The sequence below is a fragment of the Carassius gibelio genome, chromosome B6 (genome assembly GCF_023724105.1).
Source record: "Carassius gibelio isolate Cgi1373 ecotype wild population from Czech Republic chromosome B6, carGib1.2-hapl.c, whole genome shotgun sequence".
NCBI lineage: Eukaryota > Metazoa > Chordata > Actinopteri > Cypriniformes > Cyprinidae > Carassius > Carassius gibelio.
The window spans coordinates 5,503,687-5,522,589 of record NC_068401.1 but is presented as its reverse complement, the minus strand read 5'-3'; the positions used below and the strand labels follow the sequence as shown (position 1 = coordinate 5,522,589).

The window sequence follows — 18,903 nt, the reverse complement described above, 5'->3', positions numbered from 1 at the left end:
TTGTGACAGACTGAGCTTTCACATTCTCATGAAGAAATACAAGTAATGGCTCTCCACACTGCCTTCAACTACAACCGTGCTTTGTGTTCACGCGGCTGTCTTAGTGATCGTTGTCTCGCCTCAAATCTGTTTTCAGGCTTTATCCGGGGACACGGTCTCGGAGAGGTCGGGGAAGCGATCAGAAATGGAGATTCAGCTGGATTGCCGCTGTCCTTAACCTCTTGTTTTCAATCGGTTCTGCAGCCAGCTGCTTCTCGACTCTTCTCATTTCCCGCAATGATTGTGAGCCACAGTTTCAGCTTAGGAAGTGCCGTTACCTTCGAGAGCTTCAGGAGACATTTGCTGGAGCTAAAAACAGCTAATTTGAGTCACATAATCAGTGACGTCTAATATATGCATGTGTAACAGGCCTCCTCAGCAGTGCTGTTGAGAATCAATGGGGAATCGGAGCACAGCTGAGAAAAGAACCCTTATTTGAGCCGTCGGTGGCAAACGAGCCAAATCAGGCAAAAGAGCCATCTGCTCCTGAACTGTACAGTATATAGAAGTTCAACCAATTAGATAAATGCACTGTATGAGGGGGCAAAAAGGCTGTAAGATGGCCTTTATAAAAAAAAAAAAAATTACCATGGTAACCAGTGTTTCAGCTACAATTTTTTTGTTTTAATTATTTAATAAGAGATCTCTTTTTGAAGAGGCCAATCACAGTGTGTGTGTTTTTCATGGCTTTTATTTATTTATTTATTTATTTATTTTATGCTGTATATACGAGTCTTTCTCTTTTTGTTTATTTTGTAAATATTTTAGTGCTGTCAAATAATATAAATTGTATGAATATAAATATATATGTATATATGTGGAAATATTTTCTAAATATATACTGTATTTGTGTGTATTTATATATAGGCCTACATAATAAATATAGGCAGTACAGTATACACACAGTTATTATGTAAACAAAACATTTTATGTTGAATGCGATTAATCAAGATGAATCATTTGAGAAATGTAAAAATTATAAAATGTTTTATGTAGATATTACAAATATATTGGAACCAGATTGGTTTGCAAATATTGGGTGTTCGAGTGTATGATGCTCATTAAATATAGTGCCTTTTGCAGATCTCAAAAAAGTAATTTTTACTTTGGCATTATAAAAACGTGTTGCCGAAATTACATTTTAATGAAAAATTATAGACCTATAATTGGCTATAACATAATAATAATTATTATTTTACACTAAAAAATTTGTTGTGGAAATGTTGTTGTGGAAATGAGAAATTGCTTTTTTTTTTTTTTTTTTTTACAATTTATTATACAATTAATTGTACAAATAAATAAATAATAAATAAATGGTAGTTACACATTAACTGTAAAAATTTTAAGTAGAACAATTGCAAATAGTACTATGAAATCTTTGTTTTATTTACTGTGAAATTTTTTTTTTTATAGAATTTTATTATATATATATATATTTAATTTAGCTTTGCATGCTCAATTTTCATGCTCGACTTTTTCAAAGTTTCAGAATGCATTTAATAATGAAATTTAAGATATGATGTATTGAATATTAGAAAATCCTAAATAATGTTTAAAGAGAATCATACCCAAAGTTAAATTGAAGGTAACTCTATTGCCCCCTACTGAGGTTTATTACCACCAGAGCAAGAACACCAAAAATGCATTTACAGTACTTCATCTGTTATTAACAACATTTGTATTTTAATGGAAATTATGCAAATTATGGTAAATATTTATAAGAGTGATCCTAAGAAAAAGTAAATGCAGACTTCCTCTTTTTCATTCAAAAATGATAAATCCACTGTGTCTTCTTTTTGTTATGTGTTTGTTTGATTTTTTATTTCTTTTGTATGCTATGGTTTGTGAGCACTGTGACAGGAGGGAATCTGGGGAGGATTATAAAGCTGCTCTGCCATTTCTGACACGTAGGAAAGGAAATGGAGAAGGACAGACATAAGAAAAGGGAGAAAACTAAAGAAAAAATGTCAACGTTAAAAGGGGTAATTAAAAAATGAAAGCAAGGCAGATGAGGAATGACCAAAGATATTTACAGGTAAAAATGGGAAATAAAGAGAGTGGCACAGTGATAACGTTCTCTAAAACCTCTGGTCTTCCCCCTAACAAATTGTCTGTCTTCCCTTGACAGGATTATTATATTATTACCTCATTTTATTGACGGAAGAAGAAGGTGGGTAAGGCAAAGGGAGAGAGAGAGTGATACAGAGCATCTGTCTTATAACCTCAGAAGGCTCTGCCTCAGAACTCAGAATCTGAGAAGTTAAGCTGAAAATGATAAAAAGAGTCTAGACCTTTGTCCTGTTGAGGCCAAAAAAAGATAGTAGAAGTCCCCTTCTTGAGGTCCACAAATTACAGCCTATTAGGTGTTTAATATACAGATTCCATATGAATAAACACCATAAATACCTACAGCGCTGGCCAAAGTCTCAGATCTCTGAGTTATTGCATGTTCCTAATTTAATTACGTTTTTTAATTCTTTAGTATTTTTTTAAAGCAGATCATATTTAAATAAAAAATGGTTGAATACACACATCTTAATTAATTTTTAATAATTTAGTAATTTATTTAATTTTTAATTGTTAATTTTATTCATAATAATAGTAGTACTAAGAGTAGTAGTAATAATAATAATTAAAATAATAATAATTATTATTAGTATTACTAATTTGTAAGATTGTTATTTGTTGTATTTTTGTGTTTGATTTTTATTATTTATTTTATTTTTTGTCGTGGGTATGTAAAAATATGGGTCCTGTGCATTTGATCTTGAGTTTAAATGCAGAGTAGACACTATATTTTACCCAATGCAAAAGAAAACTAGGCTGAGATATGACGTATAGTCTGTACAATAGGTTGCGCCATTTGTACCTCTTATTGATTGTTCAATCGATAAAACATCGAAAATACGTCTTTATGAAAAATTCTCAGGAAAATAATGGGTTGTGAAAATAAGATATGACCTAAAACAGAAGAATGTGTTAAACAGAGCTTTTTTCTCACACAGTCTCATTTTCATTCACATCAAATTAAATATGCTGTCTTCTCTGAGTGATGTCCATTGAGAACCATGTTCAATAGAGATGAAGTGGCTTTTATTTTTCATTAAAATAGAATTAAAAGAAAACAAAGTAGTATTCTCATTATATATAAAGTGAGATAAATGAAGTGGTGGAAGTTGCTTGGACAGTGGGCCTATAGCAGCGTTAATAAAGGGTCATTTTTCACTTGAGACCCTTTCACACTGCAAGTCGGACCAGGAACATTGCCGGGTCGCCTACTGTGTGAAAGCAACCACGTCCCGGGTTTGATTCCGGCATTGAACCCGGGTCGGGGACCTAGTAACATTGTTCGACCCGGGACGATTGCTGTGTGAACAAAAGCCAGATCTAATGTCGTGTCGAAGTGATGACGTGCATTATCGCGCGTCAAAATTATTTTAATTATTTGCACAAAATTATGTGCAAACTGTAATGAAGCAGAGATCCGTTAGTTCCTCACTTTCCGCGCTGACACCGAAACCGTTCGCTTGCTTCAGTGAAAGTATATCGTGCCTAGCGTTTTCTACTTGTACATTAAAAGTCACGCCCAGATGTCATGTGTCGTTACGGGATCTTTACGGGTTGTGTATGAAAGCACGCACATATTCCGGGTAATCACTGGCAGGGTGAAAGTGCAAAATCTAACGATCCTGGAAAAATTGCCGGAACACTTTACTCGTGTATTTGGCGGAATGGCAGTGTGAAAGGGGCTTTAGTGAGACTCATCACACCCCTCTGCAGTGTTGCTCCACGTTGCTGTCCTTGACCACATGTGCTGTGTCAAAGTCTCTCACTCGTTCACTCATTCACTATTCCCTGTTTAGTCTATGCCACATGGTGCACCATATGGGGAAGAAATGAGTGCAGATGAGGGAGCGAATTTGGATGCTAATGTAAATAGACTTAAAAACAGAAGAGGTACGAGTCATTTCCGGCAAGACATTTACGCCAATTATCTTACATTGAACTTCAGTAACTGTATTTTATGATTTTATTTTTTATCATTTTAATTGTAATTTTATTTATCTTATATGTACCATTTTTTGTAAACAAGAAATAACACATATGAATAAGTGTGCTTCATTAAGCTTATTTTATTAAAATTTTTTCTATAAGCTTTTGTAATTTGTTTTATTTTGGTAAGTAATTTGTACAACAAATTTGGTAAGAGTGCGTGTGTGTGTGTGTGTGTGTGTTTAAGTGTAACATGTACCTAACATTGTAAACATGAATCAGAACATGAATATGTGTTTTGTTTTGTTTTGTCTTTAAACTGAGCCATTATCTCAGGTAAAATGTCCATAATCAAATTTAATTAAGGGACAGTATAGTGTTCTCATCCTTCCTTGAAGCAGCAGTATCTATAGCTTTGTAGGCTGAAGCATTGCTACGTCCATGCGTAAAAACAGCATTCATCCCCCAGTCAGGTTAAGTCATCAAGCCATTAAAACGCTGCTGATATTTGCTTCTCATGTCAACACTTTGATAATTCCTGTTTTATCCCTGTCAAAATAAATCAGAATGATGTGATATTTCAGCTTTTCGTGGTTTGTAAATCCTGCTTAGTTCAAGGCTTTTGACGGGGACACCTGCCTGTCCGCCCAAAGGTTATGAAACATAACAGGTCACGCTGTGTTTATGAGGAGATTATGATGCTTTATGAGGACTGGCAGCATGGCACAGGGGTGAAGACGGGAGATTATGGGCGAGGGCTTTAGTGGTTTGAGGCATCTGTCTGCAAAAGTTCACACTTTCTTCTTAAAGGCGTCTTTTTATACATTTTTATTATTTAATAAAAAAAAATCATAGTCCGTTTTATTCTGTTGTTCCTTTAATGAGTAATATCATGAAAAATCTATTTTTCTTTGAACTTCTAAGATGAAAGAGCTTAATGAACAATGAAAACATATTGTAACTTTCAAAACTTTTTTCCCCAGTCCAAAAAAGTCAGTGAAAAAGACTAAGCATTTTCTTTAAATATGAAATAAGTAACATTGTTTGGCTGGACTGTTTGCTGTCAGGTGCAATTGTTTATCTGCTATAGTGATGGAAAGACTTAATTTTAAAAATCATTATTTCAAGCTAGAGGTGCTCCGATCACGATCGGCCGATCGTTATGCGTATCTCCTCAGTAAAGCCGGTTTTCTAATCAGCGGTTAATTCCCTCAGGTGCGTGATTTCACATAGAGCAGCTGTTACTACACAGAGCCGTTGTTAATAGAGAAGATGCGCAAATCACGTTAATTTTCAGGGTTTATTGGCCCATCTTCTCAGTTAACAACGGCTCTGTGTAGTAACAGCTGCTCTATGTGAAATCACGCACCTGATGGAATTAACCGCTGATTAGAAAACCGGCTTTACTGACGAAATGCGCATTAACGATCGGCCGATCGTGATCGGAGCACCCCTACTTCAAGCAGTTGTAATGAGCATTTAATTTAATTTATTTTAGAATTTACATTTATAAGATGCTTTTATCCAAAGCGACTTACAATAAATTCAGGCTATACATTATTCTTTATTTATGTTTTTTTTTTTTTTTACCAGTATGTGTGTTCTCTGGGAACTGAACCAGTGTTGGGGTAGTTACTCAAAAAAATGTATTAGTCACTAGTTACTAGTTACTTCTGTAAATTGTAGTGAGATTACTTTACTAGTTACTGCAATTGAAAAGTAACTTCACTACTTATTACTCTACTTTACTTTTTTAGGGCCCTATGAAATCCGTTTTATTTTTTCCCAAATTCTGATTTATTTTTTTCCAAGTTCTGTTTTCTGTTTTAATTTTTTTCTCAACTCCTTTTTAATGGTTACATTTAATTGTATTGTATTGTATTAAATCAAATACTTGTCTTTAAAGGGGGGGTGAAATGCTCGTTTTCACTCAATATCCTGTTAATCTTGAGTACCTATAGAGTAGTACTGCATACTACTCCAAAAAGTCTTTAGTTTTATTATATTCATAAGAGAAAGATAGTCTTTACCGATTTTTCCCTGAAAAACATGAGCGCCTGGAGGTGTGACGTGTGGGCGGAGCTAAAGAATCACGAGCGCCAGTAGGCTTTTGCGTTGAGAGCGTTTGGAAGCTGTGACATTACCGTGAGGAAAAAACCATCATCCAAAACAAACCATGGCTAACAGTCAGATTCAGCCGTTTATTTATGATCCAGAATCAGATCCAGAGGGTGAAATTTAACAAGAGCAGCATCAGCAATGACATCTCTATTTGGTATGTACTGAAACTGTATATATTTGCTTAGCGGTTTTGGAAAATGACTAAGTTCCACTTTATGTCGTCTTTTTTTTTTTTTTTTTTTTTTAAGCTGTACTTGTGGAAAGTGCAGTTTGATGACAACATCTCATGTTGTTTACTTGATGTGCTTACGCGCCGATAGCTAAGTTAACAACACAGAGATATTTGAAGCAGTTTTTGTAACGACAGATAAAAGAGGAGGAAGCAATTGCAGGCAATCAGATGTTGTTTATTGATAAGGAGTGTCCAGAGTGTTGGCAATGGCACGGAAGGTCTACGGTGGCGTGCGAAGAGCGGGATGGTGAAGTCAGCGGTGCAGGTGAAGGTGGTCAATGGTTAGAACCAGGAACAAACCGGAACACTGACACGCGGACGACAACACGAATCCAACCAGCACACAAACACGGAAGACGGTAATCCAGCTAGTACGTGGAGACATAAGAGAGGATCTGACAACAGAGAGAGAGCGAGGTGAGTATAAGTAGCAGAGGTATGATGACGATCAGCTGGAGCGAGACAATCAACACCCAGGTGATGACAATCAACTAAACGAACACATGGAGACAACGTAAGTACAAAAACAATAACAAAACATGACACGGAGGAAACACTGGATTTCCTACCGTGACAGTACCCTCTCCCCTAGGACGTCACCTGACGTTCCCAGCCTGCTTTACCTGTAGATTGTAATCATCTATAAGGTGGTGATCCAATATGTCCCGAGCAGGAACCCAACTCCTCTCCTCCGGACCGTAACCTTCCCAATCCACCAAGTACTGAAAACCGCGTCCCCTCCGTCTAGAGTCCAGAATACGATTAACCAAATAGGTGGTTTCCCCATTAACGAGACGAGGCGGGGGGGGAACCGGAGCAGGCGGATTAAGACGGGAAGAAATCACCGATTTAATTTTGGAGACGTGGAACACGGGATGAATCCTCCTGTACGCCGGAGGAAGGCTAAGACGCACGGTAACCGGATTAATAATCTTGGTAATAGAAAACGGGCCAATAAATTTGGGAGCAAGTTTGTTAGAAACGGACCGCATAGGAATGTTCTGGGTAGAAAGCCACACTCTTTGACCGACGACGTAACGGGGAGGCTTCGACCGGTGGCGATCGGCCTTAGCCTTGGTGCGCGACCTAGCCTGGAGCAGAGCTCTGCGAGCTCTGGTCCAGGTGCGGTGACACCTCTGGACTAATGCGTGTGCGGAGGGGACCGAAACCTCGGATTCCGTACTAACAAAATTAGGTGGTTGGTACCCTAAACTACACTTAAATGGAGACATGCCCGTAGATGACACTGGCAAAGAATTGTGTGCGTACTCCACAACTGAGAGTTGCTGACACCAGGACGAAGGATTATTGGAAACCAAACATCGCAAAACCCTCTCGACATCCTGATTGGCTCGTTCGGTTTGACCATTGCTCTGGGGATGGAACCCGGAAGAAAGACTAACAGTCGCTCCTAACAATTTACAAAACTCTCGCCAAAATTTGGACACAAATTGGGGACCCCTGTCAGAAACCACGTCTGTCGGAAGGCCATGTATACGGAAGACGTGGTCAATGACAGCTACCGCTGTTTCCTTGGCTGAAGGTAATTTGGGCAAGGGAATAAAATGAGTCGCCTTCGAGAACCGGTCCACTACGGTTAAAATCACCGTATTGCCTTTAGAGGGCGGGAGGGCGGTGATAAAATCTAGCGAAATGTGGGACCAGGGTCTTGAAGGGACAGACAGCGGTAAGAGTAACCCATCTGGAGGTCGATTGGAAGTCTTACCAATAGCGCAAACTGAACAAGCCAAGACGAAATCGTGGACGTCACGAGCCATACCAGGCCACCAAAATCGTTGCTTGACCAGAAATCTAGTTCTACTAACCCCTGGGTGACAAGCAACACTGGAACAATGACCCCACTGGAGAACGTCTGACCGTAACCTCTCCGGTACAAACAATCGGTTCGGTGGGCAACGAGCCGGGGGCGTTACCCCTTCTAAGGCGGTCAACACCTTCGATTCGACCTCCCATCTGAGCGCGGAGATAATGATGGTCCCCGGTAAAATGGGCTCGGGAGTAGCAGTACGATCGGAACGCTCAAAAAGACGGGATAAAGCATCGGGTTTGATGTTTTTGGAACCCGGCCGGTAAGAAAGTGTAAAATCGAAACGACCGAAAAACAATGCCCACCGAGCCTGCCTGGAGTTAAGTCTTTTGGCGGTTCTAATGTATTCGAGATTCTTATGGTCCGTCCATACAATGAAAGGTACACCCGACCCTTCAAGCCAGTGACGCCATTCTTCCAGTGCAAGTTTGACTGCCAACAACTCTCGATTGCCAATGTCATAATTAACTTCTGCAGGAGATAAACGGTGAGAATAATACGCGCACGGATGCACCTTTCCGTCTGAGGATGCGCGTTGGGATAACACTGCTCCTACCCCCACCTCTGACGCGTCGACCTCCACTATGAATTGACGTGAGCGATCAGGGGTGACGAGAATGGGAGCTGAAACAAAGCAGCCTTTCAGTTTGGCAAACGCAGCCTCAGCTGCGTCTGACCACCTGAACGTCAAACTGGGGGAGGTCAAGGCGGTCAGAGGAGCGGCTAGTTGGCTGAAATTGCGAATGAAACGCCGGTAAAAATTGGCGAACCCCAGAAATCTCTGCAGGGCCTTGCGAGACTCTGGGGATGGCCAATTTACCACAGCCTTAACCTTCTCAGGATCCATGCGAACACCCTCAGTCGAAATGATGTGTCCTAGAAAAGAAACAGACTGTGCATGAAAAACGCATTTCTCCGCCTTGACAAACAATCCATTCTCTAGCAACCGCAGAAGCACTCGTCGTACGTGTTGCACGTGTTCCTGGAGAGACGAAGAAAAGATCAATATGTCATCCAGGTAAACATATATGAACAGATCGACCATGTCTCGCAACACGTCATTAACGAGTGCTTGAAAGACTGCCGGCGAGTTGGTTAGCCCGAACGGCATAACGCAGTACTCAAAATGGCCTCTAGGGGTGTTAAAGGCAGTCTTCCACTCATCCCCCTCCCTGATGCGGACCAAATGATAAGCATTACGTAAGTCCAATTTAGTGAAAACGGACGCTCCCTGCAACCTCTCAAAAGCTGAAGACATAAGCGGCAAAGGATAGGTATTCTTTACCGTTATGTTGTTCAGCCCTCGGTAGTCAATGCAAGGTCGCAAGGATCCGTCCTTCTTTCCCACAAAAAAGAACCCCGCCCCCGCTGGAGAAGAGGAAGGGCGGATAAACCCCGTTGCTAGAGAACTGGATATATATTTCTCCATGGCCGCCGTCTCTGGAACAGACAAAGAATATAACTTGCCCTTAGGCGGAGAAGTACCTGGCAATAACTCTATCGCACAGTCATAGGGACGATGAGGAGGAAGAGAATCAGCACGAGACTTACTGAACACCTCCTTCAGGTCGTGGTACTCCGCGGGCACGCTAGCCAAATCCACTGCTTCCCCCTGAAACACAGACTCAGAAACATTAACACCAGCAGACAAAAGACAAGACAAATGACATTCCTCGCTCCAGCTAACCACAGATCCAAGGCGCCAATTGATGCTGGGGTTGTGTTTCTGAAGCCAGGTGTGACCGAGAACGATGGGGGATGAAGGTGAGTCCGTAATGTAGAATGATATCTCCTCAGTATGATTGCCAGATGTGGTGAGGGAAACAGGTAAGGTGGTCTGAGTGATGACTGGTAGTCTGTGTCCATTGAGAGCAAAGGGTGCAATGGGGTGTTTGAGGGAGGTGAGAGGAATGTTAAGCTTACTAGCGAACTGGAAGTCCATGAAATTACCCTCTGCCCCAGAATCCAACAAGGCGTGATGCTCGAGTGCGTGGGTGGACCACCGTAGACTCACCGGAAGGAGTGTCGATGTAGATGAGGTCTTTCTGGCAGAGATCCCACCCGATAGTAGCCTCCGTTTTACTATCGGGCTTGGTCTTTTACCGGACAACGCTGGATGTGATGTTCTTGACTGCCGCAGTATAAACATAGTCCCAGGGATCTCCGCCTGATCCTCTCCTCCCGGGAGAGCCGAGCTCGCCCCACCTGCATGGGTTCAAGATCTCCCGGTGGGCTGACCGCAACATCTGAGCGCTGATGCTGAGCCTCCGGTCTGTTCGCGAGAACTGCTCTCCCCCTCCGTCTGGTGGCTTGATCGAGTCGATTCTCCACTCTGATGGTTAGGTCAATCAGACTGTTGAGAGAAGTGGGGAGTTCGACGGCGCGGATCTCCTGTTGGATGCGGTCAGCCAACCCATGCAGGAAGTGATCCCACTGCGCCTCCTCGTTCCACTTACACTCCGCCGCCAGGGTGCGGAACTCAATCGAATAATCAGAAACGGACCTTTCCCCCTGACGTAGGTCCGTGAGAAGCCAAGCCGCTTCCCTCCCGGCGGCGGAGCGGTCGAAGACCCGTCTCATCTCTTCCGAAAGTGCGTGGAACGAGGCACAGCAGCTGTCTTGGTTCTCCCACACCGCCGTCCCCCAGAGGGCAGCCCTTCCCGTAAGTAGAGATAAGACGAATGCCACCTTCATTTCCTCGGTGTAGAACGTGCGGGGCTGCAGGGCGAAGTGCAGAGAACAATGAGACAGAAAAGATCGACAGAACTCTGGCTCACCCGCATATCTCTCCGGGATGGGGAGGCGTGGATCGGGCTGGGAAATCCCCCCGGAGACGATCGGCGGTGTGGGTGGCGTGGGAGGCGCAGCGGGTGACGATTGTTGTTGTTGTTGCGTCTGGAGAACGAGCTCGGACACCTTCGTCACCATTGCTTGGAAGGCTCGACCCATCTCATCTATCGCCTTGTCTTGGCGATCCATACGACCCACAGCTCATTGCAGAAATTCTTCGAGATGAGATGGGGAGCGATCGCCTGCTGCTTCCATGATGGTCAGATCCTACTGTAACGACAGATAAAAGAGGAGGAAGCAATTGCAGGCAATCAGATGTTGTTTATTGATAAGGAGTGTCCAGAGTGTTGGCAATGGCACGGAAGGTCTACGGTGGCGTGCGAAGAGCGGGATGGTGAAGTCAGCGGTGCAGGTGAAGGTGGTCAATGGTTAGAACCAGGAACAAACCGGAACACTGACACGCGGACGACAACACGAATCCAACCAGCACACAAACACGGAAGACGGTAATCCAGCTAGTACGTGGAGACATAAGAGAGGATCTGACAACAGAGAGAGAGCGAGGTGAGTATAAGTAGCAGAGGTATGATGACGATCAGCTGGAGCGAGACAATCAACACCCAGGTGATGACAATCAACTAAACGAACACATGGAGACAACGTAAGTACAAAAACAATAACAAAACATGACACGGAGGAAACACTGGATTTCCTACCGTGACAGTTTTACTCTCTGTTTACTTGCTCTGTAAAAATAAACTCCATCCACTGGTCCCTTAATGCTGTTTTTTTTTTTTTTGGTAAGTCTGATCAGTGAATGTCTCTGCTGTGCTCTGCTATACGGGAGCGGGCGCTCTTCCGGCAGAATTGCCCTTAGGACCCATGTAAGGAAATTCCACTCCATCTAAAGTCACACAGAGCCATACTCGAAAAAAACTTTCAGAAACTTGTGACAAACCGTAAGGAGTATTTTTGGAAATAAAAATACTCCTTCAAATGTACAACTTAATTTTTGAAACTTTGTCCATGTTTAGCATGTGAATCCAACTCTTTAACCTGTAACCAGTGTAAAAAACTCAGTATGCATGAAATAGCATTTCACCCCCCCCCCCCCCCTTTAAATTAAACCGGACTCTTATTTTGACGTGTTAACGTGAATACCTTTACAGTTCTGTGTATGTGATGTGACGCTAGTTTTACTCAAATCAAACAGTCAATGCTCATGAAGTGAACGCAGCATGACTCTCAGTGCAGTTCTGGAGGGGGAAAAGCATTTCATAAGGCTATTTTAAGAAATAATTGAATAAATTAAGTTGTTTCTATGCATGTAAATATGCAATGACTTGCTGAAGTGCATGAAAACCAGCTTCGTATGTATTAGACCCGGAAATAACGTCTCTCTCGCTCTCTCTCTCTCTCTCTCTCTCTCTCTCTACTGTATAAAAAGTACATTATTATTATGTAAAGTATAATATTATACACTATAATATAATATAGTATTGTATTATAGTTATTATATCCAAGTTGTCTGTCTGGAACGCAGCATTAGGTTAACGTCAATAATTACGAGTCATTCTATAAAGTGACATTTCAGCACTTGACAAACGGACAGCGACTCCTCTAAGCATGAAACAATTGTGAAACTATAACAAATGATCGTAAAATTACTCATAGAAAATGCTCTTAAGCGCTAAGATCAGTCGTTATCGGGAAATCCGGCTCAGAACTTTACACACAGGCAAACACGGCTTGTGTAACACAGGAAAGCACGTTCCTATAGTCTAGTAAAGTAGTGTAGTTACCAATATTATTAGGGTAATGCGTTACTTTATTTCGTTACCCAAAAAAGTAATATAGTTACTGTAATCCGTTACTTTGTAACTCGTTACCCCCAACACTGAATTGAACCCACAATGTTTTGCACTGCTAATGCAATGCTCTACCATTGAGCCACAGGATCAACACATATGAACAAGTGTACATTAATCATTTAATTTTGTATTAATGGCTTTGTAAGTGTTTTGTATTTGTTTTATTTTTGTAAAAATTGTATAATTATTTGTAGTTGTTTTTTTTTTTTTTTTTTTTTTGGTAAATGTTATATTTTTTTCAAACTCAAAAGAAAAATCTGTTAAAGACTGAACATTGTCAAAGATTAATAAACTAATCTGCATTGAAATGTGTCATATGAATGGTAAATCCAGACCGAAATGATCAGGGACATTAAGAATAAATCAAAAAAATTAAAATTAAACTTACAAATGAAAATGAACTTCTTTTTTAATGTTGTGATCATTCGGAAGGATACGTTTTGTTAATGTGGGTTTTTGACATAATGATTTTATAATGAGTTGGTTTTTCAATTTAAATCATGTTTTAATAAACATTTTTTTTCCTTTTCCCTTTTAAACCAAAGATCAAAGAAAATGTGATCTCTTATATGACCCCTTTAATAGCATTTGTTTTCCTCCCTCGAGCTGTGCTGTTGGACTCCTCTCACTCTTTCTGTTTCCCTTCATTTTATCATCCTCCCTCAGTCTATATCAGCAAACATCCTCCGTCTTCTTCTGCAGAGCAACTTTGCCCAACTCTCTGTGAACTCTCCCAGAGTTGCGTCTTTGGAGTTTGGCAGAAAGAGGGGAAGTGAGGCTTTAGAAAGTTCAGTGTGGAGGGTTTTCATTAGGTTTCACTTTTCACAGTTGCTTTCGACACTGTGTCAGCTTGTTTGTGAAGTCTCTTCTGAGTTAGCAAAGCTTATAAGAGACTTACGCCGTGTTGTTTTGTGCAGCTGGCTCTCACACTGAGTGTGAGTGTGTGTGTGTGCAGAGTAAGATGTCACTCTAGAAAATGAAAAACAATTGGGCACTAATAGAAGGTATTTTCGTACAGTGAACATTCCCATAGGAAAGCAGGATCACGAATGAATTTTTTTCCCTAGTCAGACAGTAAACTGAACTTTTGCTTCTATTTTAATTCCATAATTTGACATATTTCATAAGTTTTGTTTTATGCTGCCTGCTTAGATTTTTTTCCCCCTGTAATTTTTCTTCTGTGTCTCCTAAGATTTCACAAGAGATCTTAAGATTGTTTTTTAAGAGCATTTTGATCAAATGAACAGAGCTATACAATTCATATTCATTGGATAGCTCTATACTCTTACTATATGTCATCAAATGTCTAATTTATTTATTTTTTTTGCAGAAGTTTTATGCATTTAATGGGCTAAGAATCTATTAAGTCTCATTATCTTATGAAAGAGCAACCTCAGAGCAGTAATGTATCCCTTACCTGCTTCTGTTTCCATAAACTTTGAACGTTTTTTTCTAATATTCTCTCTCTCTCTCTCTCTCTGCAGGTAAAGTGCTGAATGCTGATTTGAGGCATTATCTTAGTCTGCAGTTCCAAAAAGGATCAATCGACCACAAACTGCAGCAAGTGATTCGAGACAACCTGTACCTGCGCACTATTCCATGTAAGAGACACACACACACACACACACACACAGCCAGTCAGTTCTTTTTTATTTTATATTCATATTTATTTGTTAAATTAAATGTATTTATTCATTTTAATTTATAAATTAACATAAATCATTTATTTATTAACTTACATATGTTTTATGTGCAATATTGTTTTAAACAAGTTTTTTCATACTTTTTATAAAATTATATTGACGAAGTGTAAGTAATAGTAATAAAATGTGTAACATGAACAAACATGTATATGTAAAAATAAAAAAATAAGATAAAATACAAATTCATACATATAATAAAAATATTTTTATTTTATTTGTTTTAAATTTGATCATGAAATGTTGTTTGTGTCATTTTGTCTCATTCTTTGGTCATTTCTCACACTGGAGTGTCTATTCATTTAGTAGGGAAGAAAGAGCCTGTCAAATACATAATAGCAAATATAATTAAATACATATGCACATCAAATATACAAAATAAATATATCTTATTTTGTTATACTTTATTTGACTTTTTGTCATTTTATTTTATTTTTAATTTTATTGCATTTACTTTTTTCATTTCACTTTTTTTGTATTTTATTTAACTTTTTACTATTTTTTTTTCAATGTAAGAACATTTAAGCATATATATATATATATATATATACACACACACACACACATATATATATATATATATATACACACACACACACATATATATATATATATATATATATGTATATATATATATATGTATATATATATATATACACATATATATATATATATATATATGTATATATATATATATATATATATGTATATATATATATATACACACACATATATATATATATATATATATATATATATATATATATATATGTATATGTATGTATGTCTCATCTCTGGCAGTCTGGTTATCTCATCTTGCCGCTCAGTCTTTTCCTCTTGGTGTTTAGAGTGAATCCTTTGGCCAGTTCTCACATTGGTGTGTCTGTTAGTGTAGTTAAGGAGACAGAGCCTCTCCTCAGGCAAAGTCTCTGGTGTTGGTCTGGCCCTCAGCAGCACAGCGCCAGCTCTCCTCTGTGATGCGCCGCATGAGATGCTGTTTCTCTCGAGAGTTGTGGAGTGACTTTCTGAGAGTATGTTTCTTCTCCGAGCAGTAGCACACTGCTCATTAGTTTCTCATTCAGCGAGTTCGTTATTCCCTATTTAGACTAACTCGAAAAGTGACAGTGATAAATGTGTCAGGAAACACTTTGAGGGGCAAATTTACTATGACACTTCAGTACGTGGTATTTCACCGGAAAAAAGAAAGAAAATTCTCTGTCTTTCTTTCATGCTACCTGCAGCATAATCCGTTTACCTGTTTCCGAAAATCATTTCAGTCTTTTTTTTTTTAAGGAAAAACAGACCTTCCTAAGCCATCGTAACTTTTTTCTTCACCAAACATGAACAATTAATTTGTTATTGATATACAAATTAATTTTAATGCAAGTTGTGACAAAACCAAAATGTACCTAAAATAAGCCTTAAAAAAATTAGCTTATCTGGTTAAAAAAAATAAAACTGAAAAATGAAACATTTGATAATTGATTGATATACACTGCCTAAAGTACAACAAAACAATGTGAAATATTATTACATTGTAACTTTTCTTTATTTAAATATATTTTGAAAGATAATGACATTCCTGTGATGGTAAAGTTTGAGATGTGATGGTAAGAGTTTTTAGCATCATTACATAAGAAATGTTTCTCATTATTATCAATGTTTAAAACAGTAGTGCTGCTTCATATTTTTGTGAAAACCTTGATAATTTTTTTTTTTTCAAAATTCTTTAATGAGTAGAAACTTTAAAAGAACAGTGTTTATTAAAATATAAATCTTACATTATACATATTTACTGTTTCTTTGATCAATTTAATGTCTTTTTACTAAATTCTTACTGACTGCAAACATTTGAATAGTAGTATACTGCTAGAAAACACTGTATATAATGAGATATAGCTTATGCTGTGGAATGTATAGTAATTGTTTTCCTGAATTAATATTCTGCAATGTTTTTTGCAGAACAATAGAAGTCCGCCATACCTCAAGCTCCTTCTTGCTCTTTGTAGCTCCTGTCACTCTGAATATCCTTCTGAAGGATTTCAGCATCAGAAATGAGCAGCTGAAGTTTATTTTTAACAATCCATGATCATCACGCACATCACCAGTGTGCACGGCGCATTCCAGCGCCAATTGTTTTGTGAACCTGTCAAAATCAAATACTATTGCAAAGAGGCTGTTATTGAAGGCAGCCTGAGGCGGTGCAAACCATATTAGACTTGACAGCAAACATGCAGCTCTCAAATAAAAGCACAGCAAAGCGCTGTTACTGGCGTCACGTGTGCAGAGGACATTTACGTAGACTACTTAAAGGCACAGCAAAAATATAAAAAACATAAACACCTGTCATTTGTAAAGGTAAAAGACAAGGTTATATAAAAGAAAGTTTGATATTATAAAGTGGACTTGCAAGAAAGTGACCCATTTACAGCCAACAGAAACTGTTTAGCTGTGCATTTTATCGCTGGCAATAAATATTAAAGACATCAGCTTTTATTTTCCAGCTGTCGAACAGTCTAAAAATAAACTTTCTGATACACACATTTTAGTTTTATTTCTGAAATTATTGAAGTTTAAAAGAAGAATTAATTATGAATAATTCCCCCCCCAAAGAATGAAGAATTAGTCTTTGATGTTTATGGAAAATTAGCAGGCTTGAGACAATCCGTTTTATAATAAAACGACAAAGAATTCCACTGGATGCCAATTTAAGCATCCTCTTCTCTTGTCCTTAGGTCGCTCTGTTCTTGGCCTAGTTCCTCCCTCTCCTTTTCTCTCTTCACCATTGTCAGTAAGTTATGAGAAGAGTCTGAAACGGCAGGGTATAGGAAGAAGAGTTGGAGGAAGAGAGAGCCTCCGGTATTTGCGGTCACAGAGCTGCTTTATGGAGCTATGAACAAAAGCTCTTAAAAGCTCCTCTGACGTAGAGGAATAAAGAGCAGCCTAAGGTGCCATTCATATCCCTTCTCCACCAGAATGCAGGCAGAGCAGGTGCTTGCTCGGGGGATCTGCGGACTTCTTTTAGATCTGGCCTGTGATTAAACTGACTTCAGAGGCCGACTAAGATGTAACTGGCTGTTATTACATAAGATGCTCACAACCTGCCGCATCACAGTCTTTTGGGCTCACCAGAGTTTACGCTGCGTCAGAGAGCTGTGAATATATTTGTTTCCACTGATCCACTGGTTTGTCGCAAAGACATAAAGCGTTTGAGGAAGAGGTGTTGCGTTTTGTGAAAGAAAGTCTGGGAAAGTTTAACATAAAAAGATGTAAGCGTTCGTTGAACAATGAGAAAATACTTAAGACAGTCAGATTAACTGTGCTGTAATTATTCAATTGCGATTGTAAATGTAATATTATAAATAAAATCTTTAAGTATTATGTGTAATTTAGAAGTATTTTAGTTTAAGTACTATTCAAAAGTTAGGAATTGGTAAGGTTCGTATTTTCATTTCATATGCTTACCAAGGCTGCATTTATTTGATTAAAAGTATGGTAAAACATTAATATTGTAAAAAAAAAAAATAATAAAAAAAAAAAAAAAAAAATATATATATATATATATATATATATATATATATATATATATATATATATATATATATATATATATATATATATATAAATTAACAAATAGATTTTATATTGTAAAATAAATTATTTCTGTGATGGCAAAAAAAAAAAATCTTATTCTTATCCATGTTGAAAATGGTTGTGTTGTTTAATGTAGATTTTATATATACATTTTTGCATTCTTTGATTAAAAAGTAAAAAAAAAAAAAAAGCATTTATTTGAGATAGATATCTTTTGTAACATTTTGAATGTCTTTTCTGGAGTCATTGCCGAATAAAAGCATTAATTTAATTTAAAAGCAAACTATGTAACAATTGTATTTTATTCAAATAAAATACGTAACAATCAAATTTGTTCAATTAGCAAATAATGGTTTTTCAGATGGACAAGGAAAATAATGCGGCTCAAAAAGTAGGATAATCTCTTCTTTCATTCTCCTCCATTCTTTCTCCTTATTTTATGGATCTGGAACAAGTTAACCCCTTTTAACCTTGCCAGTGAATATTCACATTTCTGTAACCATTGTGGTTGTTCCGGTTCCCTCTTCTTGTGGCATTTAAACAGTTGCTCTCCCAGGGAAAATGTAGAGGAGCCCGTTTTAATATTATTTGCTCTTAAGTTAGAGTCAAGTCTCGGCAGACACTTGACTCTGGCATTTCAGTTTGCTGGTTCTAATGTAAATGTCCTTCAAATGACAGTAGAGCCTGGTGGCATTTTCTAGCACACACGCGAACAGAGCTTAGAAATGTCATCTT

General features: G+C 38.4%; 1 protein-coding gene across 2 annotated transcripts in view; it reads left to right on the top strand.

Moving 5' to 3' along the window:
- LOC127959980 (membrane-associated guanylate kinase, WW and PDZ domain-containing protein 3) overlaps positions 1-18,903 on the top strand; it is a 111,430-nt gene that overhangs the window by 62,238 nt on the left and 30,289 nt on the right. For both annotated transcript variants that reach the window (XM_052559491.1, XM_052559490.1), the window contains exon 2: positions 14,359-14,475. In XM_052559491.1, coding sequence (XP_052415451.1) covers positions 14,359-14,475 — 117 coding nt within the window. The remainder of the gene's footprint in view (positions 1-14,358; positions 14,476-18,903) is intronic.